At 40.2% G+C, this 27,028-nt stretch overlaps 1 protein-coding gene across 5 annotated transcripts in view; it reads right to left on the minus strand.

Moving 5' to 3' along the window:
- COBL (cordon-bleu WH2 repeat protein) overlaps window positions 1–27,028 on the minus strand; it is a 157,697-nt gene that overhangs the window by 111,034 nt on the left and 19,635 nt on the right. For all 5 annotated transcript variants that reach the window (XM_057371057.1, XM_057371058.1, XM_057371055.1 and 2 more), the window contains exon 2: window positions 4,792–4,998. In XM_057371057.1, the coding sequence (XP_057227040.1) occupies window positions 4,792–4,998 (207 nt within the window). The remainder of the gene's footprint in view (window positions 1–4,791; window positions 4,999–27,028) is intronic.

The raw sequence follows: 27,028 nt of genomic DNA on the forward strand, positions 1-27,028 counted from the left end.
TCCAATCCAAACCATTCTGTGATTCTATGATTAAAAAATATAAATCTCAAACTGGACAAAAGAATCTTCTTTATTTAGGTAAATACCCAACATACACTAGGAATCTACAATAGCAAATAACTGGAAAAGAAATGTAATAGTGAAAAGGGGATGGATGACCTGAAATCTCTAATTCTTTCACTAAATTTGCATTTAAACMAGATAACTGCATTAGTCATTATTATTTTCTCATGCTCCAAAGTACAGCTACTTCATGAAAAAATTACAACTTTTTCTACACAACCAAAAATATACACACTAAGTAACAAGCTRTATCCAAAAAGTTCAGGAAGCTTGATAAATATGGCTCTCATAAATGTTTTCCTTTTCTTTCCTTAGCTTGCTCATGAACATTTGGCTCTTATTTTCCATAACTGAGCAAGACCACAGAAGGAACATCAARATGACACACAGGAAGAGGCAGGGCACTGTGCTTGTTGAGCCTTAGGACAAGAAAGGAGAAGGGAGATCTTGCTGCTGCCTGTGAGCATGAAGTGAGCCAGACTCTTCATGCCAGTGAACAGCAAGAGGACAAGTGGCAAGAGACAAGTGCTGATGCAGGAAATTCCATTTAGGTGTCAGAAAACATATTGTCTCCATAAAGATGGTTCTAGACCTGGAAAAGAGGTACAGAGAAATCCAGAAACCTCCTCCCTGAAGGTATTCAAACTTGCCTAGAGATTGTGTGCTCTGGTGCCCTCTTCCAACATAAATTATTCCAGTACAACTATTTTCTTCCCTTAGCTGAACTACTGCAGTTTTGACCTGACACTTATTTAGTGTTTGGTTAAACTAATTTTTAATCCTTTTGCCATGTGCCCTGTTTATCTTCTTCTAACATCTCCTCTTTCATGTTTTATCAACCTGGGCTGATTTCACACCTTCAGTCTTTCCTGAGACACCATGCTGTGTGTTGAGCTACAAGCCCACAATAAAGAGTTTATTATGAGAATATTCTTTCTGTGATGATACCAGCTTTATGCTCCATATAAAGCATACTCTGTACTGAATTCTGTCCTCCAGTAYTTGCAGAAAGGGACTACAGCTTCAGCTAGTTTATTTTTTCTTCTAGTGTCCTGCTCTGTGTGCATCTTGTGTATGAGAGAATTGGTGTAACTCTAAGACAACAGCAGGAGCAACAACTGCCCAGTTCACTTTTCTGCATATTGGTCAGCCATGAGTTGACAACTCCAAACCAAACATCATTTAGCTTCCAACATCCCATTTTCCAGCAAACATTTCAAATACTAATGAGTTCCCAAGCTGCTGACACTTAATGCCTGTATCTGTGGATAGAGAAAGGCCTCCTCAGCGCCACTCAGTGTGAACACAGACAGATGCACCATCCCTTTATTTGCAGGTTACCYACTGAAAGTATTATCTGTGAGAATCACAAATAGAAAAAGTTTCTGATAACTTGGGAGCTTTTTCACTTCTTTTCCACCTAAATGTCTATGTCCATGACCTCTGTCAGACCTGTTAACAATTTGTGTGGACCTGCTACAAATCTCTATGCATAAAMTGTGTAAGTGGCCAATGCTTTAGCYATCYTTTCAGCAYATCWKTTAATGYCCGTACACAAGTACAAACAGAATAGTTGTGGGGATAATCTATAATCCTTTTTAAGGGGAAGTAGGCTAACAGTTTTTCATGAACACTTATACATGTTTTAGTGTACAGATCCCAGGGAACAATTATTTAAAAAGAAACACTGGTTTTTAATACTATTCTATTGCTACATGCAAGCCCCTAAAGACTCAGCTTTGTACTAAAAACTCCACTGCATATTTCCAAAATCTCATACAAATTGTGTGTTACAAGATGGCAATAAACTCTTAAAGAGAGACTGTCAGCTTGAGTTAACCTTCATAAGTAAAACATTTTCAAGGTTCCAGATTCTGATGAAATATCTTTAAGTAGCACACACTTTTTTTTCTTAAACTGTCTTTCAAGAAAATATAATGAGGATTTTTCTGCCCTCTTGCTGATAYTTACAGGAACCTTTTACACAGAGAACAAAGTTAAATTAATAACATGTTGCTTTGCTTACATACAATGAACAAATTGAAAGACATCATAACTTTTACTTTTAGTTCATTTGTAATAACCTTAAGTGATGCTAATTAACTACAGTATTTATATTTTCAAATATAATCTAGTGTACTTCATTGTTCTGTTCTGTGAACTRCTTTCCTGAAATTACAGAATCATTTTTCATTATGAATATGCCCAGGGCAAGGATTTGCAAATTTTTTTGAAACAGAAAAGCTATTTCCTCAGGGTAGCCAAAAGCAGATTTTGCAGAACACAGTTTTAATGATGGCAACAAAAATACTGAAGATTTATAGCAGTATAAACAGCAGATTTTTCTGAAATGTCCTTACATGGCATCACCAGAGATAAAATGAGGAACAGGGAATATAATTCATTACCTACCCTGGCTCTTATGCTTGCCTCAAACTAAAAAAAAAAAACCCAAACCACCACATTTTTAAAAATCCAGTACTTTAATCATTTAATGCTTACCTCTGAGCATCATTTTATTTCATGGCTGTTTAGTCCACAACATCAAAACAATGCAAAAAGTTGAAAGTTTATACAAAAAAGTCTGGCCTTTCACCCAGACTTGGAGACTTAGGACAGGTTCACCCCCTAAAAAATTCAGATAGTCATAACATTTTTATTGTTTACTATTCCACATASCTAAAAACATAACCAGTGCTAACAYACAGAAAATGGTATCTTCCACTGATTGAAAGGAATAGCAGCACAAATGAGGTCTGTTCACAGACTGATGCCACTATAATACAGGGCTCATTACAGAACATCCCTTTCTTATTTCATAGTTTCTTAGGATGAATAACTCCCCTTCCTCAGCTTCTGTCATCTTCCACTTCCCACAGCTGGCTGGCAGCATCATTAACTTTTCCACTCCAAGTCTTCAAGACAGCACTGAGGRAGAAGAGCCACTGCCTCGGTTAGGCACCAATGATGTGCAGATTAGGACATTAACACACGGAGGAATTTAATTGCCACCTAAATCAGAGGTCTAGACCTGTCATGCAGACACTGGAGAGAAATGAGCACCTCCACAGACAACAAAGAGAACATTTTTGTTCCTTAGAATGCTTCATGCAGATGATATAAAAATARCTTCACAGAAACATGTGAAGTTTCATTTTCACCATTTCTTTCAGGTTTTAGTCCACAGATCTAAGACTCTAACAAACAACACACACTCTCAGAGTATGTGACACACACGTGTGAAACACCTGGGTGAGACACAGAGTATTTACTGTACAGGGACTTTCTATTTGTTCTTTGCTCCAGYAGCTTTTACTGTCTTCAAAAAGTCACATTAAAAGGCCACTCTTACAGYGCTCTTGGACTGCTTGTTTCGGGATTATAATTTTTGAGGGAAAATAGTTTCTAACCATATGGCAATTATCTWTTTCTCAATACAAAATGCAGCACAAATATTGACCCCTTGTCACTCCCAGGTGGCTTGCATTGCCAATGAAATGCCACCTTTCTTTGGGATCCAGTGGCCAGTGAGTTTCATGTCCTGTTCCACTTACCAGGCCTGTTCTCTTCTTTCTCTCATTAAGTTCAAATCTTCCCATAAAACCCCCCATCAATACACACCTAATCTGAGAGCTCTGATAAGCACTGCTTTCCTTTCAAACCTTTAACTTCGCTCTGGCTTTGGGGTGGGGACACACAAGTTGCACTTGTCTCCTGACAGTGGATAAGTGAATGTCAGTTTATACAATCAGTGCAGGGGGAAGAATGAAGTCCCAAACACCAAATACTGCTTTACACATCCTTCTCAGCCATCAAAACACACTATGAGGCAAGCAGTCAAAACAGAAYAATATATCAGACCAGAAAGTGTAGTTCTGCTGCAACACAGACTAACTACTGAAAACAACAAATGTAAAACAAACATAGAATCTGATTTATCAACAGGCACCTACATATCCTCTGCATGTTCCCCTTTCTACAGTTTCTTGACTACTCTTAACCACAACATTTTTTGCTACAGTTCCATCATAGCACTGATTATATTTTCGAAACTTTTCCATATTATTTCCAAAAGTAATGTCTCCCTCTTTCAAAACAATTTACACAGAAAGAATGAGGATAAAGAAGAGCTCCCATAGTGAAGATAATTATCTCAGAATTGCCTTTCCAATATGCTCTTGATTGTACCCAGTAAGTAACAAGGAGAATCCCTCTCTCTTTTCATGGAAAAAATTACACTTTCATATATAAAAGGCTTCCAAATACGAGCAGCTGCTTCGCTGTCCACGCAACTGCAATGTATTTGTGAAGGCGGGATCTCTGAGTTCCATGAATCACCCCTGTTCCTGCTCCTGGCCGGGCTCCAGGCACTCACACTGTCAGCACAGTTTGCCAGCAGCACCTACTTGCACTGCACGGAGCCCACTCTGGATTAGGAGATGTGATACAAACTAAACCCAGTGGCGCTACATGAAAGAGACAGATCCCTACATGTGCTGAGGGTGATCCATGGGGAAAACAGTGATGCCATAGCTGCTAAATCCTTCCTGCCTCAGAAGAGAGGGTCCTTTATATATGGYTCTCAGGACTCTCTGCTGCAACAGCTGCTTACAATGCAGAGAAAAGCATGACAGAGAAGCCCCATAAACCCAGAAAGACTGACAGCATCTGCAAATATCCCATAGGGAACAAAGGGCTTCAAAAAGTGAGAGCTAATCAAAGGCTTACCTTCCTTGCACTGTGCACTTCTGCTCCACCCCGCTGGGTAAAACAACTGTGAAGTCCACCAGTCTGTTTATCATGTTCTCCTTCATGCTCACAAGGTTCTGATCAGCAATTACAGCTGTCTCTGCAGGTGACTTGGGCTCACTGTGAATTCTACTTGCTGCAGGAGGTTGATTTGGTGGAGGGGGAGCACGAGCTTTCATTCTTTTCCTTGAGAAAGAAAGGCAAGAAGAAAATTAATAATTTCTTGCAARAAAATGCAGGTGTGTTACTAGGAAATACATGTTGTTTTGGCCAAAATCTCAGATTGTTTTAAGAAGTTCCTCTAATGCAAGTAATTTTTCTTTATCATGAAAAGTTTTCAGTGGAGTTGCACTTTTATTTTTACCTCCTCTCTAAAAACACGCTAATTTTTAATGATGTACTCACTCCTACTGTTTGCTTTCCATGCCCCAGGGGATGAATCAGTTCCATAATTAGGATATGATATAATCGTTTTTCTGTCGAGTATGAARCATACTCCTATGAAGTGAGAAACAGAAATGCTGGGTCCAGTCCAGACCTGACTCAAGAAAGAGTTGTATTTACATACACRAATGCTCCCTCCAAGTCAGAATGGCAGGAGTGAAGGCAGGGTGAGGTTTCATTCAGCTATATTTGGGTTGCTCAGTATTACTCTACTTGAAATATTGTCTCTTCCTCTGCTCTGAGTTGGTAGTGTCAAATCTGGCTCATCGTACTCCTGGGGGAATCACCGTGAAAGGTCAACTGTGAATGGTATCGCTTCTTACCACACAACAGCAAGACTGGAGTTCTTTGAAAGCACCCTGAAAGAACTCATTCTCCAGTAGCAGGCTATGCACCATGTGTGATATAAGAAAAGCTGCATCAGCTTGCACCAAACAAGCAGTGTACTTTACAGAGATATAAACCCACCACAGACTCCGAGTTTGCTTCGCTGGCAAGAGGCCAGACAGATAAGCAACATATGTGTGCTGTTAAACTTCTGAATAGCTGGCCTCACACCAAACACATGTCTAAGAGGATTAACTCTGATGATTAATACTCCAGTGACCTCTTCTGACTAGATTTATGCTTAGTTTAAGTCAGATTTTAGTGTAACAGATGGAAAAAACGGTAAAATATTTACTCAGAAATTATTATKAAGTTCTACCGCCTGCACATTTTAATCTGCCTGTTTTAAGGTGCAGGAGGAGATTATGATTCTGCACACCATTTTTGCCCTGCAAACAACATAAACTGAAGTCCRGAAAGGAAGAGTACAGAAAAAGAACTCTAACCCTTAAAAGCCRGAAAAGCTTAGTGGTCAAATCAGCCAAAGGCAAAACTGTTTTTAGGGGAAAAAAATTAAATGACAAACAGAAATACTGAATCAAACACTTCTTCAATACGAGGTAACATCTCAGATAAAAATACTAAACACAGAGTTTGGATTACCACTGTAAGCTCCTGGCAGAGGAAAAAAGTAATAGCTATATCACATTAATAAAAAAATCCAAACCAAACGAGCAAAAAATTGTTCAGAAGCAATCCAACCCCTCCATACTTTTTTTTTCAGTATTTGCATTTGACCAAYAATTTCTGTGACATGTCTCAACTTGCAAAATTTTTTTACAGTGGCTTGAAAATGCACATTTCAGTGAGAGCTCAGCAAGGCAGTGTAAAATCAGCAGTGATGAAGACTCTGCCTTTCCTGTGTGTGTAACAAATAGCATTCTCTACAGATATRTAGGGAGAGGTACTGCCTTATTTACTTGTGTAGAGAAATTTCTCTTTCACCAAAAATTTCCTTGAACGTTCAGTTTTTATCCTATGTACACTGAGTGAGGCAAAAAGTCATCAGTCACCCACTTGCAGCTCCTACACTCCTCCCCACAGAGGTGATTATAAGTTCAGGGCTTTGACAAGTAATTAACTACCTTGACTCTCTATGAACRAAAGTCTTAATTTATTTGTCTAATGAAGGGAAAAAAAAAGAAGAAATTGGGATTTATTTTCTGGTTATATCCCCTTACCTTTAGCTACAGTTGTTGTTTGCAAGCAGATGATGAGAGACATGGGAATTTTGCACACATCCAGATTCATGCCAACACAGCATTACAATCATGCAGAGTAAGAACTTCACATCARTTTATGAACCGTGTAATTATAGCCCTTCATAATATCAACTGCATCAATATAAGTAGCTACAGAAGTTGTTTCCTAAAGCAAACTTCTGTTTTTAAAGCTTGTTCTATAACGTGGAGATAGTTTCAACACAGTGCTCCTGACAAAGCACCAAAAGSGGGTAGGAAGAAAAGAAGCAGGAAGAAAAGATGTGTTCTGAGCCTGGCACAACCAGCTGTAATTATGATCCACCTTGTAAATTCCACATCTCACAGTGAACAAAGATAGGAGAAATAAAGCAATGGTAATAAAACAGCCATGAAACTGAAATCAGCTGAAGCTGAAGACACTTGAAACTTCAGGGAAGACGTGGAGAAAGACTGAGTTTTGAAGCTAGTGAAGGAGCTGGAAGTAAATCTGGAGTATGCTACACAACGTGTTTGTCTGTTAGCGTTAACTGTAGAAATTGCAGGTCAGACACCTCAATGAGAGTGTGATTTTTAATTTTTAATTTTTTAAAAAACTCTTTAAGTACTCCACAGCCAATTCTCAGTTACAGGCATATAAAACTGGCTGGGGATGGGGCTGGGAGAAGGACAGTGTGCACAATGTGTCAGCAAATCAGAAATCATACCAACAAAAGCATCAGCTTATACAGAGACCAACGATGTCCCCTTCGACTCCCTAGAACATGAACAATGCATATTCTTTTTGGCATTATGCAGACAAGGCCTTTTAGAAACTACAACCCTCCTTTTCTTTTGCACAGAAAGGACAGGGCAGGTCTATTTCCTTCAGAGACATCAGAGAAAGGAAAAGGGAAAATATTCCCACTKCAGTCCCTCGAACCTAGCAACAGTTCAGGTGACCTCATACGAACTTTTCCACAATAGTGACTTACACACTCTCTGTGACTGCTTTAAATGCCTTGTTTTCAACATTTTCCAAATGACAGCTCTCAAACTATTTCAGTGGAAGCAGATCCCTCTCCAGTTCATATGTGTGGAGTGGTAYGTGGCACAGATTTGGATTTCCTAGCCAACTTTCTAAAACATCTCAGTAATAGAATGTAGCTCCACAAATCGCAGACTGAAACCCACAGATCTAGCTCTACCTTGGATTTGGCATGAGCAGCTGCCTTTTCTGACAGGCTCCAGCAACTGCCATCAGAAGGTGCCTAAAGCCTGTTAATTCTATTGAATGCAAGTGAGAAAAAGAATTCATCTTTCTCTGTCAGAGCAACAATGGTTATAAAGGACAATACCAAAGCCCTCTGTAATAAAAGCCTTATTGTAACCCCCTGGAATAATGCACAAAGAAAGTGAGTGATTTAAAAGCCCCTTTTAAGCATGGGAAGCAAGGGTACTTTCCATGCTATAAACACAACATACTATGAAAAAGCTGCATACCATTCTTCAGTGTAAGACAAATTCAAACTAAATTTAGTTCAACAGCCACCTTCTGCTCACAAACATCTTTCACTGTGCTCACTACTGAGATACCTGTTAAGACCCTGTACCTGCTTCTAGTCTAYAGGAGGAATTACAAGTGAGAACACCCCAGAGCTATGATTAGATTTAACTCATGGTTACATGAACACTTCCATCCAGTCTTTGAGACAGAGACAATGAAAACAAGCAGCTAGTTCTAACACACAAATGCACAGTGGCTTTTACTGAGGCTTGAACTAGTTCTTCTGATTTATCTGTAAGATGGAAAAAATGCAAACAGTCATGAAATAATTAGGCAGAATATATAAATAACCTACCAGCACTGCTCTCAGTAAAAGCGCCAGGTTTCCTCAAAATGGAAAAGGAAAAAGAAGAAAACTGACCAACAAGACCAGTGTGTCTGTAGTTCAGCACAGAAGAAATGCAAGAGAAATGAAAAAAGGTTCATCAGATTATGAACTTCAAGACAAGGTAACACAAGCCCTTTGGACCTAAAATTTATTAATATATAACTTCCAAGCTACAGGATGCAACCTGAACTTTAAAATCCCATGCTGGAAAAATACGATCTCTGTTTCAAACAGGACTTCCACACCCACGGCAAAGCTTTGCAGAGATTGCCTTTCTTCAGATAAGGTCGAACACATACACACAAAAAAGAAAAAACTGAAAGTGAAACAGTGAAATCCTACCCATTTCCACCATTCCCAATAAATAATACTTTGCCCTGCAAAACAAAGGCAACTTAACAGCTACAGGACAGACTTCATTCCATGCATGCCAGCAGGACTTTGCCAAGTGCTCCATAATTCACCAGTTTGTAGAATCTGGTCCTTTCTATGCCAAGTCTTTTGCTAACCATTCATTTTAAACAAGAACAACAAAAACACAAACACACACATACACACAAACAGCAGGAAAAAGAAAGACAAAAAAGGAGAAAAACCCTCCACCAAAAACCTAAAAAAAATACCCAACAACAAAACCAAGAAAAATCCAGCCCAAAACAAAATAAAACTCAACCAACCCTGAACAAAGCAGAATTATGGGAAACAATGATTTTTGAAATATTGGACAACTAGCAGAGTCTGGTCAAGTTGATTTGCAGTGTGGTCAATGCACAAGGCTGGAACAGGTGCAAAGGGTTTCCTGTGACAGTTGTGCACACCCCATCTCATAATTAGGAGGAAAAAATCTACATGTGATCGCTCAGTGATGAGCAAATAGAGACACGGTTTCCCTTGGGTGAAAACCAGAAAATATAGGAATAAGCATTCTTGATTTTCAGGTGATTGCACTCCTTGCAGTCTTTTGAGGGGAAATCTGTGCACACAGGCAAGAAAATAATGCAGATGAATACGTTCACTCACCCACTCAACTCTCATTCCCTGGGCAACTTGCATAGCAAAGCTGGAAGCCCAGCCCTGAGGCACACACCTCACACTCCCAACCTCCAACACATAGCAGGATGGAAGTCACTGGGGCTCACTGATCTAGCTTGTGAAGGAGATATCTTTCAGAGAACACTTCCTTTTCATTCTTTGTTTGTTGCTTATGGCAAAGCAAAGAAAACCCAGATCACAGGCTAGGAAACAGGCAACCACTATATCAGAATTCACAGCAYGCCAAGTTCCCTCTTTGTAAGTAAAATCTTTTCAGCTTCCAGATGCAGCAGCTCAGAAAAACTGTAACAACACAAATGTAAAGGAAATACAAACAGGTCAGCAGCAACATAAAGGTACCTCAAGAATTCTGAAAATAGAAAAAACCAAAAGTCAAACAAATCCAGGAGAGATTGAGAACAGACACCAGGAGAGGATGATAATATCCAAAACTACTAAAGAGGCCGGAATTCATCCACACAGCCTTACACCATRAACTTAGAACTCCATTCCACTTCACCATCTGTAACACGTAAATTAATCAATTAAACAAATTAAAACCCAAACAAAAATATCAAACAGTATTCTCAAATTTACTTTGTCTGTCAGAGGCTAAATATACCAATTCCTTACAATTGTGCACAACACARGTAACATAAACCTTTAAATGTCTCATACAGTAAGAAAACTACAGGTCTAGAATGCATTACTGTTGTAGGGACTYGTTTCCAGTATTATTTTGCAACACTGTGGTGACATTAACAATATTACACAAATATTACACTTTYGAAAGAGCTGAAATCTTCAGCAGACACTAAGATGTAATGAACTAGATTACTCCCATGTGGATGTGGCTCAGGGAACAACTGGGATTCTCTACATTGGTTTTTTTAAGTTACTTTTTGCTTTGCTTTTAGCAGTCTTTATTCTGAATTCCATGGCTATTATAGTACGTAATTAATTGATGCATTTCTCTTTTCAAACATTTATTTGAATTTCATATTGCTCCTAAAAGATCATTTCATTTTTAAGGCAGGATCACACTGACAGACATGATGAAAATTATTTCCYTGCAGGCATGATAGTCACCCAAAATAGACAAGAAAAAATAATTTGTTTCTGGCAAAGAAACTAAGGTTATTTAATTATATTTTTGATCTTCCATTTTATTCTACTAATGAGAAACTCTACAGCTTTATGTATTTTAAAAATAAAGTTTCTATGCCAGAAGGAAAAAAAAAAAGAAAAAAAAAAAAGACCAGAAGCAAATAGAATGAGCACATCTGTAGAGGAGGAAGTAGGGATGGAAATATATGAACAGGGTTGCCCAAAGGCAAAGTTAAAGGAAAATAATCAAAAGTCAAGGTGAGATGATACAGTCTAATGGAAGTAGTTCCTAATATCATCYCTCTAATTTCAAACTTTTCACAAACTTAATTAATCAATCATTAAAAAGTGTTGGGATGCAGTTTCCCAGTCTCAGATGTGGCAGTGAATAAACCATTATAAAATTTGCAACCAGGGGCATCTCTCCACATATGACCCATTTCATGAGAAGCTGAAATGTGTCCCAACACATAGCAGGGACCACTCCAGTCCTTGTGCAACATTGCACAGCAGCCAAACGGGAAAACAGCCTTCTGCCCTGCTGGGAGTCAGACTCCTGTGCTGACACAATGCAGCTGAACTGCTGAGGGCTCACCCTCGGACAGGAAGGCCAAATGATTTGTTAGCTTATGGCTGGTATCCTCAAATAATCTTTTTTGTATAGAGCACCCACACTTTTGATTTAGAGTCATAGTGTGCTATCTTCTAATAAAAGTCCAATTCTCCTTCCAGTCACTAAGGCACTTCCTTAAGGTCTGTTACAGAGCAGTTGACACACCAGTTCCACCACAGAGCCATTTTTAGGGCCAGAAGAAGCCAGAAGCACTCTGACCTGACCTCCTGTAGTGCACAGGCCACGCAGTGCTCCACATTGCTACTTCAGAAAGCTCTCAGAGTGAAAGCAGGGATGGACCTGTACATGGAATGGGCTTTAACTGACCAAGGAAKAACACTGGAACCTACAAATGTTTTTACACTTAATAACCACAGCTGCTCTAGGGAGCCCAATAGATCTAACTGTATCAGTTCCCAAAACAAAGTAGAAGACAAGCCCTGAAGAAAATCTTTTAAAAAGCAGCCAGATCCCAAGATTTGGGCACATGCCCACTGCAGTTAATGAAAGCAATGCCTGAATAAGCTCTGCAAGGTCTGTATCACAGGACCTTTGAGATACCACCCACATGTTCAGTGTGTGGCAAAGACCACACTATGAGCTGGTGCCATGCTGTACAAATCCATTGGGTTGCATATCAGTAAAAAGGAATGAAATGGAAGAGCAGTTAGCACTATTTTATTGTTTGTCTCACCTATTGAAACACATGCTAAAGAAAAATAGAAGTCTTTGGTGGTAAAAGGCAAGAAAGCACAGATAAATTCTATTTTGGAAAGGTAAAATCCTGCAATTTAAGCTGCAGTGATATCACATCTCTCAGTCAGAGATATACAAATAGTTTTAACTCTTTAATGYTTTAACTTGGGGTTATCAAAACAAAATGCCATCAACAATTCATGCTGAAGGATGGGTAAGAAGTTCCACTTTCAAAAGAATGTGGTCTGGAAAAGCAAAGTAGAAACAGGACTCTAGGTAGGGATGGTAAAGCCTTGCTCTTTTCACCCTGACATCTGCCAGAAAAGAAGCTGCAGATGAACCAAAATGTGAATAAAGGCAATAAATATTTAGGCTGTAGGACTCAAATAGGCTTAACCACCAGCACCTAAGTTAAAACTACCAGCCACTTTCACACTGACCAAAATCAAAAGATTGCTGTTCAACTGACTGTCAGGGAAACCAGTAATGCAGTAGTGCAAAGCATTCAGTGAACAGCCATCCAATCCTATCCCCAACAGTATTTTTGACTTCTTCCTTCACTGTCCACCAACTCACAATGTTTCGTCCCCATTTATCAAGTATTGAGCTATTAGTCTCATTCCATTCCAAGCAATAATAATATTAAAATAAACTCTAAGGACAACATCACATTGCTCATGCTCATCTGAAATATCATCCAGTTCCTTCATCTGTGACTAAATCAGGCTGCTTTGCACGGGATGCTTCAATGGGACACAAGAAATATACAGTTTTTATGTTATTGATGCTCAAGTGAAATGGCACTGGTTAGTCAAGAAACTAAACCAAACCAATAACATGCCAAAGCCATCCATGTAACATCCCAAATGTACTTAGGAGACCAAACCAAAATACTGATGCTTATAGGGTAAAACGCCCAAGCCCTGTTGCCAGTGCCCTCTGTTCTGTTCTCTGTGCTCACAAATCCTCACTGAGTTGTTAAAGATGCTCAGTAAGGCAGATACCGGGCTACAACCACGCAGATAAGCCACTTGCACACTGGGTTCTCTGCGGATGGCAAATACTGTGGCTGAACTGCAAAAAAACACGAAGTTAAAATCTCTGTCAAGACAACCAGCGGGATATCTCAGCAATATTCATGAAGTTATAGTCAGGTTCACATTGGCTAATCGGACACTTACTAACAATGCTCACCTGTGGAAAACACCGTCATGAGACAAGGCAAGAGTATTTCCAACAGGCTGGAAGCACTTATGGCCTTGGGTCCTCTGTGTGTTGTGGGCAAACAGGAATCCTTCAGAGGCACTCACTCTACCCCCTGTCAGCTGTGGTTTAGTGATGATGCCATGATGAGCCCTCCAGGGCTGGAAACCCTTACCAGCTTCAAAAGGGTTTATTAACACACAATAATGGCAATAGTCTTTATCATGCTTCTTAACAGTGAACTATGACACCAACAAACAGATGGTTTGTTTCTAGAGGGGCGAATGACTAAAGATATGATTCCTCAAACCTGAGGCTATCTCAGAAACACTCACACTGCACGCTACATYCCCCGAATTTATAGGTGCTGTTAAGGTTTCAGTGTGGTTGTCCTTTCTYAATCTCTTATCAACAATCACTTTCAATAAGGCTATTTAAATAAGGAAATATAGAAGTTTATTGCTTAGCAACACTGATTTATAAACTCTCCTGCAGTGACTTGCACTGTCAACTAAGATTCAAACTCAAGGTGCATTTGCCCTGTATTGCTGAGCAAAGGTATTCCATCCAGATTGTGCTCTATTGTTGTGCCCACAAGCTTTTAACCTCACTACCACCTACTGAGAATCAGCCTCTGCATGCCTGAAGATTGTAGATGAGTGCTCTTGGTAGCAAAGTGCTCACCTCATTCTCTGTTTACAAGGGACAAAGAAGATGGAATGGTTTTGAAAGATTCAAGAGAAAAACAACATATATGGTTAATGAAATTCTGATGTAATTTACTGTACTGGCTAATTCCTAAGTTTTATAATATACTTCGAAGCTAGTGGGCAATTCAGAGGAAAATCACTGACATTACTATAGAATATTATTCCTACAAAAACCTGTTTCAACTAGAAACAGTTTTAAAACAGTGTCCTTCTGAGCTGCAGATGGGGAAGAATAGTTTAGCATGATTATGTGCTTAAATAAGTACATGCAAGGTGAATATTAACACCTGTAACCATGAGCTGGCAGATCATCATTCCTCATTCAGTGACAWGACTCTAGGAATACACCACGGAAGCTCATTTCACCTTTTCACCCTGGTACAACCAGATCTCACAAAAACAACAGGCAGGCAATGGTCATTAAGGGAGGATTTGTAGAACATACACSTATGTCACTCCACTTGTCTCTACTCATCTGCCTATAAATGCTGACAAAATCACAGGTGCTTCAGAAAATCTTAACATATCAAAGAAGAGGACACAGACAAAAAGTTAAAGGCTCTGACCAGAGTAGAGACATCTTGGCCCAGTTCCAAACCACCCCTTAGATCCAAAAGGGCTTCTCAAAACATTAGAAATACGTATTTTTTGGCAGAAATTAAATCAATCAATAGCAACTACCCCAATGTCTTTACAGGCTGCAGGCTGGAAGGTATCTGTGCTTCGGAAACCTAGACTTAATTTCCTCAGCTACAAGGACCCAGGCAGAAGAGCCCTAAAGCTCGGCAAGCAGGACTACAAAAGCCATTTCTTTTCCAGCTGCACTGAGTTCTCCTAAAAGGAGAAGCGCCTCTGTGTTTCCTCTCAAGTTCACTTGCCCTTGGAGAAGCGCTCCTGATCTTATCATGGCTGACCTTACATCAAATTTCCTGGGGCAGAGAGGGGAAGGCTGTATCCAAGTCCAGCACCCACTGCTCCCTATATATTCAAAAGTCCACATCTGCTGACGTATTAGAAGATAAACAAGAAGACGACTTACTTTCGATTGCCTGACCTAGAAGACAAAAGGCATGAATCTACCCTGTTTTTTTTATCTAATTATTCTGTAAATTCTAACTGTAGAAAACTACATGCCRTAGAATAAGCCAGCACCTGAACTACAGGGCTGATAAGCTTCACTTCAGAGCTAGAAAAAAATCCCCTAAAAGATCTAACAATGCATTTTTGTRAGATACAGTTTACATTCGCTTGCAGAGAAAACAATCAGAGATGCCAGGACATTCCTTACCCTCCCTAATCATCTTAATTAGCATTTGTAATTTGTTCTTAATACATACTCCATCACACAGCAAGAAATCACATACAGCAGTTTATTAAATGAAGGTTAATGAAGCAAAAATGCAKTGTCAATGAGATAAAGAAATATCCAACTTCAACAGTAACAGTCTGAACTGTCATCAGACCCTGTATTTCTGGGATGCAACACATGCTTTTATCAGGAAATCTCACAGTTTCATCTTTCTGTGTATTTTTCTGGTGCTGATTTGCTTAATTAAATTTCTTATGAGAACCACAAGTATTTTRCTTTCCCTTTATTATATTCTCTTCTTTCAAAATTATACAGAAATCAAGAACTASTTGGTATAAACTAAAATTCAAGTATTTCTGTTTATGAAAAACAAATCATAAATTTAAGCAACAAGCCCTGCTCCAATTCTACAGTGGAGGTGAGAGACCTACATCAATACAGAAACCAGAAAGTGTGACCAAAAAGAATATTGCAGATTCAGCACTTACAAAATCAAACAGCTGAAGTGTGATTCCAATTTATCAAGGAAGAACAGGAGTATTTTAATGATTTTCAGATGCCAACAAGCCCCATTTGTTTAGTTAGTTTCCATTTAAAATTTTATTTAATGTATCCTGTAGGCATATGTGCTACTTAATGGATTTTTAATCTCTTAAAACCAAAAAGTATGTAGGCTTCATGCAGTTCAAACTAGAGCACATTATGAAGAAAATCTTGATAAATCAGGCATGCCAACACACCCAGACAGTATCAAATGAGAGAGGAAGCAGCCAAATACCCTCCCTCTTTATCACACACATTSAAATCCGGGATGATTGTGGTGAGCATTTTACCAACGTGTGGCACCAGYTCAGGACACAGACAGGAGTCAGGACCATTATGGACTTTACAGAGTAAAAAACCAACACCTTGCATTATCCTGTCAGCAGACTGGAAGCCATGGGAATGGCGTTACATGTTATCCATGAGAAAACACAAAGAAACTGAAGGCATCTGCTGCTTTAAATGCTACTTAGAGATAACTCAATGCAAATATGCTTGAGGCTGCTCTGTAGGTACTGACGGGGCATCACAGCAGTGATAGTGAGCTTTTGCAGACATGCCTGAGCCAGCTGCACACTCAGCAAAGTCTACAAAACCCACACAGGAAGAAACAGGACATATTAGACTACCTATTAACATGAACTTTCASAGGTATACTAGAAGTGGCAAGAGGCGCAAGAGGCACAATTCCCTCAAGTGCAAGGAACAAAACCAGAGTAATTTAGAGCTGRTCRTCTAACCAAGGGAAAAAGTTTCCAYCTCCTTGTCAAAAATGAAGAAACAGCAGTATTAATGATGTCCAGCTTCCTCCAGGTTCCTTGTCTTTCCTCCAGGTTCCTTGTCTGCTTTTCACATCAAAAAGGATGACAAGTCTCACAAGCTCTTTCCACTTAATGACTCTGGACCTTACCCTGCAGCTGTCACCTGCCTGGTTACAAGATGGCTACAAGGACTCTTCTCCCTACCAGCCATCWACTTTCTAGACACTTATGAAAAGCTAGTACATTAGGCTTTTTTTTTTCTCTTGCCAATTAAACTGAAATCAAACTAACTGGTGGGAAAAAAAAATCCAAGAAAATATAAACAAACAGCATCATGAAATAAACTTCATCATATATCTMGCATTGCATGGCCACACAAGCTGTTGGCAGGCTTTGCTTTACTAAGAGTGTCTGTCCCATCTGAAAGCCCCCACCTGGCAACAGTGAATTAAAACAAGAGTTTGGAGTGATTGACTAAAGAGTTTCCTCCTCACAACTGATAAAAACCAAAACAAAGATGTTGTCTGGACTCAGGGAAGTCAGTAGGACTTYGGCCACTGACGTTGCAGAAAGTCAGGTTTTCATTCTGGCAGAACCTCAACAGAGCTGTTTCACCTCTGTGTTAACAGCCCTGCTTGCTCCCCCACCTCAAATGCAACTTTCAAGGACCAGGAGAACGTGGAGCATCACCAGCATGGCACCCAGAGAAGCTTTGGGATGTGGAGAGTGACTGCACAGTACTGCCCTGGGCATTCAACCAACTGCCTTTTAGCTGTGCAAAGGCACATTTCTCTTATATGTTCTTACTACTCCTTATCAAAAACTGAAAGTATCAAATATAACTAAYGTGTTAAAAAAGAAAGGGGGAGGGGAGAGGGCAGAAATCAATTAAAAAAACAAGCAATCAAGGCTATGTTCATGTATTACCACCCTGACTTTTCATCATTTCCGATTCAAAAATGAGTCAGAGAGGCCAAGGAAATCTGAGGACACCAGATAAAGTCAGACCTGCCACACCACAGCTTCTCTGGTCACCTCGTCTGAAGTAGGAAGGCCAGTGGCATAGTGATAATTGGTGAAATTAYCAGCATAGAGAGAGCACTCCCTGAGCCAGGCCCAGCAGTTGCTCACTTGACACCTGCTGGCACTGTGCTCCCCAAAGAGAGATGAGAACACTCAACTGCTAGCAAGCAGATCTAGCATCCCCTCTCTTGTTTATTTGACTTTCCCASACAGGAAAATCCCTTCGTGCAGCTTACAGAGCCAGGTTCCTCCAAATAATTCTCTTCCTGCTGAGYCCAACATGAACTGCAAAGCAACAAGCAAAGCGACAAGGCAGGAAAAGCAGAGCATTATACCTACCAAAACGAAAATGGAAGGGACTTGCCTCCCTTTTATTCTAATCCTAGCCCCGAGGAAACAACAGTGGTGCAATCCAAGTTATTCCTGCAAGCTCACCTGACCCCTGTACTTCAGGATAAATGCTGCTGAATTAGTATGAGTTACTCACAACAGCATGGGAAGGAAGGATGCAGTCTCCTGCCAGGGACACAAAAATGCTTCCACAGCCACAGCTGCTGCACATCACAATTGACAAAAACACGGCCCTGCCTCACACCCTCACATGACWTCCAGCACGGAAAGGCTGCTCTCCCCTTGCCCAAACCATATCATGAACATATATCTGATATAGTAAGAATGCTATCAGGCTATGTGCCATCATTTCTGCTTCTGAGTCAGTAATATATGAAAAGCAGACTAAATAGTATATAAATTCATTATTTAGATTCAGCYACTTCTATACAGCATTGCTTTGTATTCCATCAACTTCCTCTACAAAACCATGAATAAAGAAATTAAGGACATCTACTGACACAGGACAAGCAGATCTGGCTGATCACTCCTTGTTGCTCTATGGAAGGACWCCACCAAATGCTGACTTCAAAGAAAGGACATTTCCAGCTCAGACTGCAGTCAGCCCAGGTCTCCTAGCAAGCTAAGCTCAATCTCACAACAGCTGGGACCAGGATCAGACAGCAAAAGATGATTGTATTTAGGAAACTGCTCGACCAAACATTTTTTTCCACATCCTGAGTAGGAGGTGACAAAATAATATGACAAAATAAGCAGTAATGGAAGACACAAGAAGACCCATAACCATTTATGTATCATCACTGCCCGCGTTCAGAGCCAGAGAACAGACACGGAGGCATTTGTGCACCATGGTCTTAAGCTATGCCAGGGGAAATTTAGGATTAGACATTCAATATTCTTCACAGAAAGAGTGGTTGGGCATTGGAATGGGCTGCCCAGGGAGGTGGTGGAGCCACCGTCCCTGGAGATCTTTAAAAAAAAGCCTGGACATGGCATTCAGTGCCATGGTTTAGTTGAGAAGATGGTGTTTGTTAGGTCATGTACTGGACTGGATCATCTCCAAGGTCTTCTCCAGCCTAACTGCTTTTCTGATTCTGACGGTGTATTTTGTTGGCTCGAATGCAAACAAAATATCCTCACAAGAGGATGCACTAGCTTTGACAGCAGTTGGTCTGCTAGGTCCAGAAGCACAGTAGCAGAGTACACTGAAGCCTCTGCCTGGCCTACAAGTGTCAAAAACCATGGTCCCTGATATCAAAATCACATATTCTTTGTGCTTTTTATGAAGCAGCAATTGAATGCCCAGAAGCAGATGCCTCCTGACATATGCCTGACATAAGCAGCAACACAAAAAGTCCACCTYGAGTGAATCAAACACTTCCATGTGCTCATACCATGCACAGAAGCATTAGCAAAAACACTATTTGCATGCAGCCCCATTTCCCTGTTACTATCCAAAGACTTGTTAATGCATCAGCCTTATTCCAATTATCCTGACCATGCTGCAGTTAAAAGCAAGCAATGCCTTATCACAGATGTTTCTGACCACAGGGTTAGGTCAAGAGAGACAGGGTAGGAAGAGTGAGAATTTCATTTCACCACTGTTTTTTCTCTCAAAGCAAATAATGACTTAAAAGTTTAATCTCTGACTAAATACCTGGGATGTTGATAGTCTTGGCAAATGACAGCTAAATTAAACATACATGAATGGTGCCACATAACAAGTCTAACTGCTTATTTTTAAACTTGGAAGAGTCTGAACAATTGAAAATATCYGGGTTGGGCTTACAAATTCCACACACCCTTTTTGTGCATTCAATCTGCATAACTGGTAGAAGGAGGTGGCACTGAAAAGACAAAATTGGAAGATTCAGAAGAAATTTGAAAGAGAAAAAGAAAAAAATAAGGAAAAATTTCCTATACGCATGATATAATGACAAAATAGAATGTACCATAATATTGCTTTTCATTTCTGCTGCAGAGCAGGACGGAATAGGCTTACAATGGAAAATAAATAGTATGATATTAATATTGATGAATCAGCACCAGCATGAATAGAAAAAACACATAATAAAAATTAAATAGCTTAACCCTAATCACACATAGCAGTTTCTCCCTTGAATCAGGAAACTGACACCCAGGAAGAACTGCTGTCAAGTAGACAAGCACTATGTTTTTGCATTTATATTATCATACATACAAAAGGAAATTTCTGTCAATCCCTAAACATCTTCACCCTTGAAACAAGAAACAAGTGATTTTACAAGAAATCTGATTCTGACTTCACTGGTATTAAGAAGTAACTTTTACAGGTAATTATTTCTATCACTTTGCAGTCCCTTCTCCAGCTAGTCTGAAGAAAACCCACATACATACAGAGCCCAAACATGGCTACCTATTTCCAAGTATTTTCCTAGATAGTCTCTTGATAWAAACTGGGGAAGGGGGAGAGGGAGATGAGGCAAGGGAAAGAGTATTTAAAGGACAGGCATAGAGGTTTGAAGCACATCTAACAAGAAAGCTGGATGTTCACCCAATTCCCGACTGGCAGCAGCCAGCTGGGTTCTTCCCGGTGCTGCAGAGGGGCTCAGTCGTGCCCTGCAGGGGAGCTGCCTAGAAAGGCTGCCTGGAAAGGCTGTGTCACTCCTCTGGGGCTGCCCCACACCCTGCCAGTGATGCACAGTACAGTTAAAAGTGAGCAACACTGGCACAAGTGAAGATGCTGAGAAGAAATGTAACTTCCCATTTGACTYCGGTTCAGGAACATTGCCTGGGATYCCACAGCTGAGGCACAAGCAGAGGCTGCGGGACAGAAAGGTTCTATTCATTCCTCTGCTGCAGGTGGATCTCTCCACAACCCCAACAGATCCCTCCCCCTCTTCAAGCTCATCCAGTTTGTCCTTGTCTGGAAACACGTGTACTACAGTGAAGTGCTCAGACACSGTGGAGAAGTGTCTTGACAACGTGCCCAGCGACCTGGGCTGCCCAAGACTCAGAACTGACTTAAGCATCATTTCTTGTGTGAGAAAATACAGCCTCTGGCTATAGAAAAACACCAACAAGGTGTGGAAGCCAACACCAGCAGATCTCACTGAATTCCAGGTTCATGCCAGACCCAAAAAGGCTACACAGTAAAAACAATGCAAAATTCTCAGACTAATACACCTCCCCCCGCTCTGAGCCACCCAGTGCACCTTCACTCCATGCTGAAGGTAGGATGTGCCTCATGAAACTACACAAGAAAACTTTGAAGGCCAATAAGAAGCTTCACCTGCATCACAGGGATGGCAGAATTCCTTGTCCTAAGGCCAGCAACACAGAATCACACGCTGCCTCAGGTTTTGGCAAGAGGGCTTCAGTCTTACCTTTGTCGTGCAGCTTTGGCTGGCAGCACACCAGRAGAAGCTTCAAACATTGAAAATCTACCATTCAAACAAGCTAGACATCTTCTTTAATTCAAGGGAACTCACAAAAGTTCCATGAATACAAAGATAAAATAAACCACACAAGCATCCAGTAAAATCAAATATTTAAAGAAATAAACAGCAGTTTCTTAAATGCAGCTCAGAGAACGCTGAAGCAAAGCATCTGCAGCTTCCTCTTACAGTATCACAACACAGGGATGCAGCAGCACATATGGATGGTGGCAGACAAGCTCTGTGTGCTGTCTGAAACACAAAACCACATCCCTGCATTTTTACTTCAGGTTTTCAATCGCCTTGTTACTCAATACATGCCAGTAAGCCAAGGACTGCAATCATTAAAATACTAACTCATAACACAGGTTTCACTAGCAGCAATGGTCTTAAACCCAGAGCCAAATAACCCAAATTAAAAAAAACAATGTAGAATCTTCAAAAACATAACACTGTTGGAAAAAAAAGCAAAAAAAGCAACTCTTGTCATAGAGATACCTGTCACTGTTAGTAAGGATTCTACACTGGTACAGACTTTCTTCTGCTCACACTTTCACTCCCTTTTTTGAGTCACAAGAGAGCTACAGTGGTGCAAACACAACTTTGATTTCAAGAGCATCCTAGTAATTTGCTGTGGTCACTTGTTGGTAAAATGGGTGTGTCAAGTGTCATCAAGGAATATGTATCTATTTAAATGACTGACATATAGAATCACAGAATGGTTTAGGACTGGAAGAGACCTTTAAGGGAGTTTCTTTTCCTCTGCCATTGCTACAGGGAGAGGATGGGAGGAAATGATCTTAAGATGAGATAGGAGAGAGTAAAATTAGAAAAAAAAATTAACTGTTAGGGTGGTGAGGCATTGGAATAGGTTGCCCCAGGGAGGTGGTGGAGTCGCCATCCCGGCAGGTRTTCAAGAGGTGTCTGGATCTGGTGTTGGGTGATGCGATTAAAGGGTTACARTAATAGGGCTGGGTGGACAGTTGGATTGGCTGAGCTTGAAGGTCTTTCTAAACCCTGATGATTCTGTGATTCTTTCAACCCTCCTGCCACCTTCCACTAAATCAGGCTGCTCAGAGCTCCATACAGCCTTGCCTTGAACACTTTTAGGGATRGGGTAACTTCTTTGGGCAATCTGTTCAGTGCCTCACCACCCTCACAGCAAAGTATTTTTCCTAATATCCAATCTAATTCTAGTTTGAAGCCATTCCTCCTTGTACTGTGATTACACACCCTTGTAAAAAATCCCTCTCCAGATCCCTTGTAAATATTTTTTAGGTACTGAAGGCGCTGTAAGGTCTCCTGGAGCCATCTCTCCCATAGGCTGAAATACCCCACTTGTTTCTGCCGGATCGTCACAGGGGAGGCGCTCCAGCCCTCTTTAATGCTCAGTTTATAGCACCGCTTCTGCTTTGGTATCTTTAACAACTACTGCTTCTCTTGGGAGGAAAGAAAAGGAGGGGGAGTGGGGAAAAAAACYCTTTTTCAATCGACACCAAACATTTGTGTGCTGATGTCGGTACTTTTAAGGAAGGAACAAGGCGAGCGCAGCCAAGGGAGCAGCGGGGRCACAGAGACCCAGGCGCCGCCCGGGGGAGCTCTGCCGCCCGCGGCTGCCGGAGCCTCCCTCCTTCCCTCCCTCCTCCTCCTCCTCCTCCTCTGCCTCCTTCCCTCGTTTTCCTTCCCTCCTCCTCTCCCTCCTCCTCTCCCTCCTCCTCCTTTTCCTCAACCTGAGCCCAGCCCGAGCTCCGGCAGCCGCCCGCGCTGTTCCGGTGTGTCAGAGGGGACGCTCCCACTGCTTTTTTAAAATAGTGCTTTTAAACACTGTATTTTTAGCTCTTGCCTGCTTATTGTTCACAAAGAGAAACAAATACGGGAGCCAGAAGAGAAAGTCTTTCCTCTGGCAAAACKGCGCTAATTACGGCATCATTAGAGAACGAACTTAAAGGAATCATAAAAGGCATCTGGGCTAACTCTATGGGTTGGGAGGAACAAGTGTCTGGCTGATTTTGTAGCAATCCTTAGAGAAATAAAACTCACAGACGTTTAATTCCCTTGGTGTGYGAATCAGCATTGTCCAATACATTAACGGGATAACCCTTCCTTAACTAATGAAATAACCTGCTCCCGAGATGTCTTTAACATACATATCCTATTACCAAAGTTTATTTCTGAGCACCGTATCTGTGTGGCAAACTGTCAGTGAAATTGAGAACTTTTTTCCTATTCAAAAAATATTCACACAAAATTTATGAAAGAAAACCCTGCACAATGCATGGAGATTTTAAACTGTCTCCACTTACCATTACACCAACAGAACTAAAACTGTCTATAATTAAAAAAATGTAATCAAATATGTATTACAGGTATTTATAGCATTTTGTTTTAACTTAGAAAATAGGAAACAAGTAGACGATTTCTCATGATCATTTCCTAAATATACAGTGAATCCAAGAAAAAACAGCAGCAATGTTATTACCCTTCTAAAATCTATCAGCCTAGTAGATATAAATACCATCAGAATAGCAGCACATGAATTGCATCTTCAGGGTACAAAGCATCAAGAGAAAAAGAAAGAATAGGAAAGCTGTATTTATAAAAACTGAAAAAAAAAAGAAAAAAGTTAACTTGGAGAAACAAAGAAAATAAAAGAAAGAAAGAAACAAACCAATGGACAAGGAAGATTCAGACCGCTGGCCTGCCAGACCAATCCCATCTTGGCATCTGTTGGGAAGAATGTATACTTAAAAATCTGGTGTACAACAAAGCCAGAACACTGATAAAAGGATGAAAAGCCTAAATACAGCTGGGAAACGAGGAGGAGGATATACATACTTTCCTCTGAAAAAGTTCATTATTTTACACTATCCATTGCTACTGAACCACTCACTCTCATCACACTTCTATTAAATACCTGTGTCATAATAAGGAGTCACATTTTCCATTTTCAGCACAATTCATAACCATTAGTAACASGAAGGCAACCTGTTTAGAAATGGAGAAGAGCAGGGAGCAAATGCCTCCTCCCTCMAAAAAGCAGCAGCAGGGCTGGAAGAATTTGATGTATGAAATAGTAGCTTTTGCTGCTTTGTGCATGCAGAGGGATTAAGAGTTGGGGTTTTCTGAACCAAACCTGCATTAGTTAATACTGAGAAATCTTATATTCTGCAATTCAGCAAACAACTCACCAATGTTTTAAATTATTTTTTAAGAATGGCAGTGACACTACCCAGACACATCTGAAGGCTGTTTGAAGGGCCATGCTTTCCAGCTAAAAGGGTCTGTAGAGAAATCTAGTACTGCCAGAAAACCAGTGTATCTGTTCTTCTTTTCCAGTAATCTGTTGAAAGCTAATCTTCATTGAAAGCTAATCTTCAGTATCACAAGTAAGGCATTGTCTGCAAAAAAAAAAAGACCACTGTCTCTACTKCTGTTGCATATACAATAAATATTCTGCAGTACCCCATTTTGGAGCAAGAAAGAAAAGCAGAAGCAGTTGTTTTTCAGTCACTGTAGTAGGATTATGCATTATGTTGCAGAAAATAATKAATTGATGAATTAAAATTAGATGCCTTAGGCATATTCAGCTTCCTGACAGAAAAGTGCTTACTATTGCATCAATCATACTTATTCTGCATTTTGATCCAGAGATCCCAAAGCAGTGGCCTTATGTTTTTCCTCATATCAATTTACTCATCTTTAATTCTTGACTAGATATCCTGAACTCCTTTTTTGTTCTGTTCTAGATAAGCAGAACATCCTGGCAGCACCAGTGGTTGACCTGAAGTCAATCAGTATCATATTCCGTGATTTCTCACAGTCTCTCCATCTGATGCCAACTACTATGACAAAAAACTATAGAATACTCAATTTTGAATATGAGCTTTGAAGAAGAGAAGAAAAAGCATGCACTCAGGGATATCCTAAAACAAATTGCTGTTTCCCAATACTGTTAGATCTTGTATTTAAGAAAACTTAGACATTGCACTAGCAGAAGTGAAAGATTTACTAACAGAAGGAAAGAGATCTGACATCTGTCCAGGATGAGACAATGTTCTTCAAAATTCAAGAATAATTGCCGTCATGTTGCAGTATTCATTAAAAAAAAAAAAGGCAGCAATTGCTTTTTCATATTAACAGCTATTGGATTGCAAATTCACCCAGAAAACACAGAGCAGGTGAAGCACATGCAAGCCCCCAAGGACACCATATGCTACAAGGAGGATTCCCAGACCATAATGAGGCCGTGAATGAGCTACTGCTAGAGCCAAAAAGGAATCCCACTGAAGTATGTTTTTAATATACATTCCATCATTATGCATTTAATACAGAATAGACACTGATATCCTGCTACAGGCAAAGTAACCCTGCTCCTGTTAGTCTGATTGAATCCCTGGAAATGAGCTCCACATTCCATCCCATTACCAGTCTGGTCTCAAGACTAAGTAGAGGAAACTGCCCCTTTAGAAACACTGCCAAAGTTCGTGCTTCTGTATGAAGTTTATAGTCCCCAGCTGTCATAATCTCACAGGTAATGAGAATGTACTTTATTATACTTCTGTATTTCATGATGAAAGTTTGGCATTAAGGACACGCCACTCAGTATCATACATTACTAAACACACAAAACATGTACTTTGTTTTTTCGTAGTGAAAACAACTCATATTAAAAASTTAAGGAAATGTTATTTATGTTGTCTCATAAAATTATTCAATCTCAAAAAGTAAAATTCATAGCTTTTCACTGTCACCAAGGGACACTGGATAAAAAATACCCTCTGTTTCATGGTAGCACACAGCCTCTAGTGCTGTTCATCTGCCTTCACTTCTCGTCAAATCAAGGCTGGCAGGTGACACCACCTGTAAAGTCTCTGCTTTAAACCATCCTTTCCAGTCAAATCAAAATTCCACATGCTTCGAGGATCTAAGGCACATGTGTTGTTACAAGCAGCAGCCTGCTCTTGAACCGCTCCCTTCGTGCCTTCACCAACGTATTYCAGCACAAACCTACAAGTCAGCATCTGTAGCCACCCCTCTACCACAGAAACCCGCACAAAAAGTGGCAGGAATTGGAAAGTTGAAAATCGCAACTGAACTAGAGGTGAAAAAGTAAAAAGATTTTCCTCTCTTGTTACTTTGGGTGAATCACTGCATATTTATTCAAATATAAAATGCAGACAGTTATGCCACCTTTCTTTTCCATGACAACCYATAGGAAGTTGTGTAMTTAYGACACTTTATAAYAGTATTTCCATTTTCAGATAGATAKAGTACACCATGCGATCTACAYAGGGAAGGTTTTGTGYGAARTCATTCTGAACAGCAGCTTAATTCAGACTGCTAAGTGTCACGCCTCCTTCATTTATCCTCCTAGGGCAATGAAGGAGAAACAATTTCCGTAGAAGGACCAGAGCCCTATTTTGTTTTCCTTGATCTTGGATTTACATTTGCAGCTGATCATCAGTGAGTCTTGGTAGCTAAATTACAACAGCTCCTCTGTATGCAGTCAGCAAGGATATGAAAGGAAAATGCCCCCACCGCTACACCC

Source organism: Malurus melanocephalus, unplaced genomic scaffold (assembly GCF_030028575.1).
Source record: "Malurus melanocephalus ecotype Western Australia unplaced genomic scaffold, MMel_1.1 scaffold_139, whole genome shotgun sequence".
In the NCBI taxonomy this organism is placed as follows: Eukaryota; Metazoa; Chordata; class Aves; order Passeriformes; family Maluridae; genus Malurus; species Malurus melanocephalus.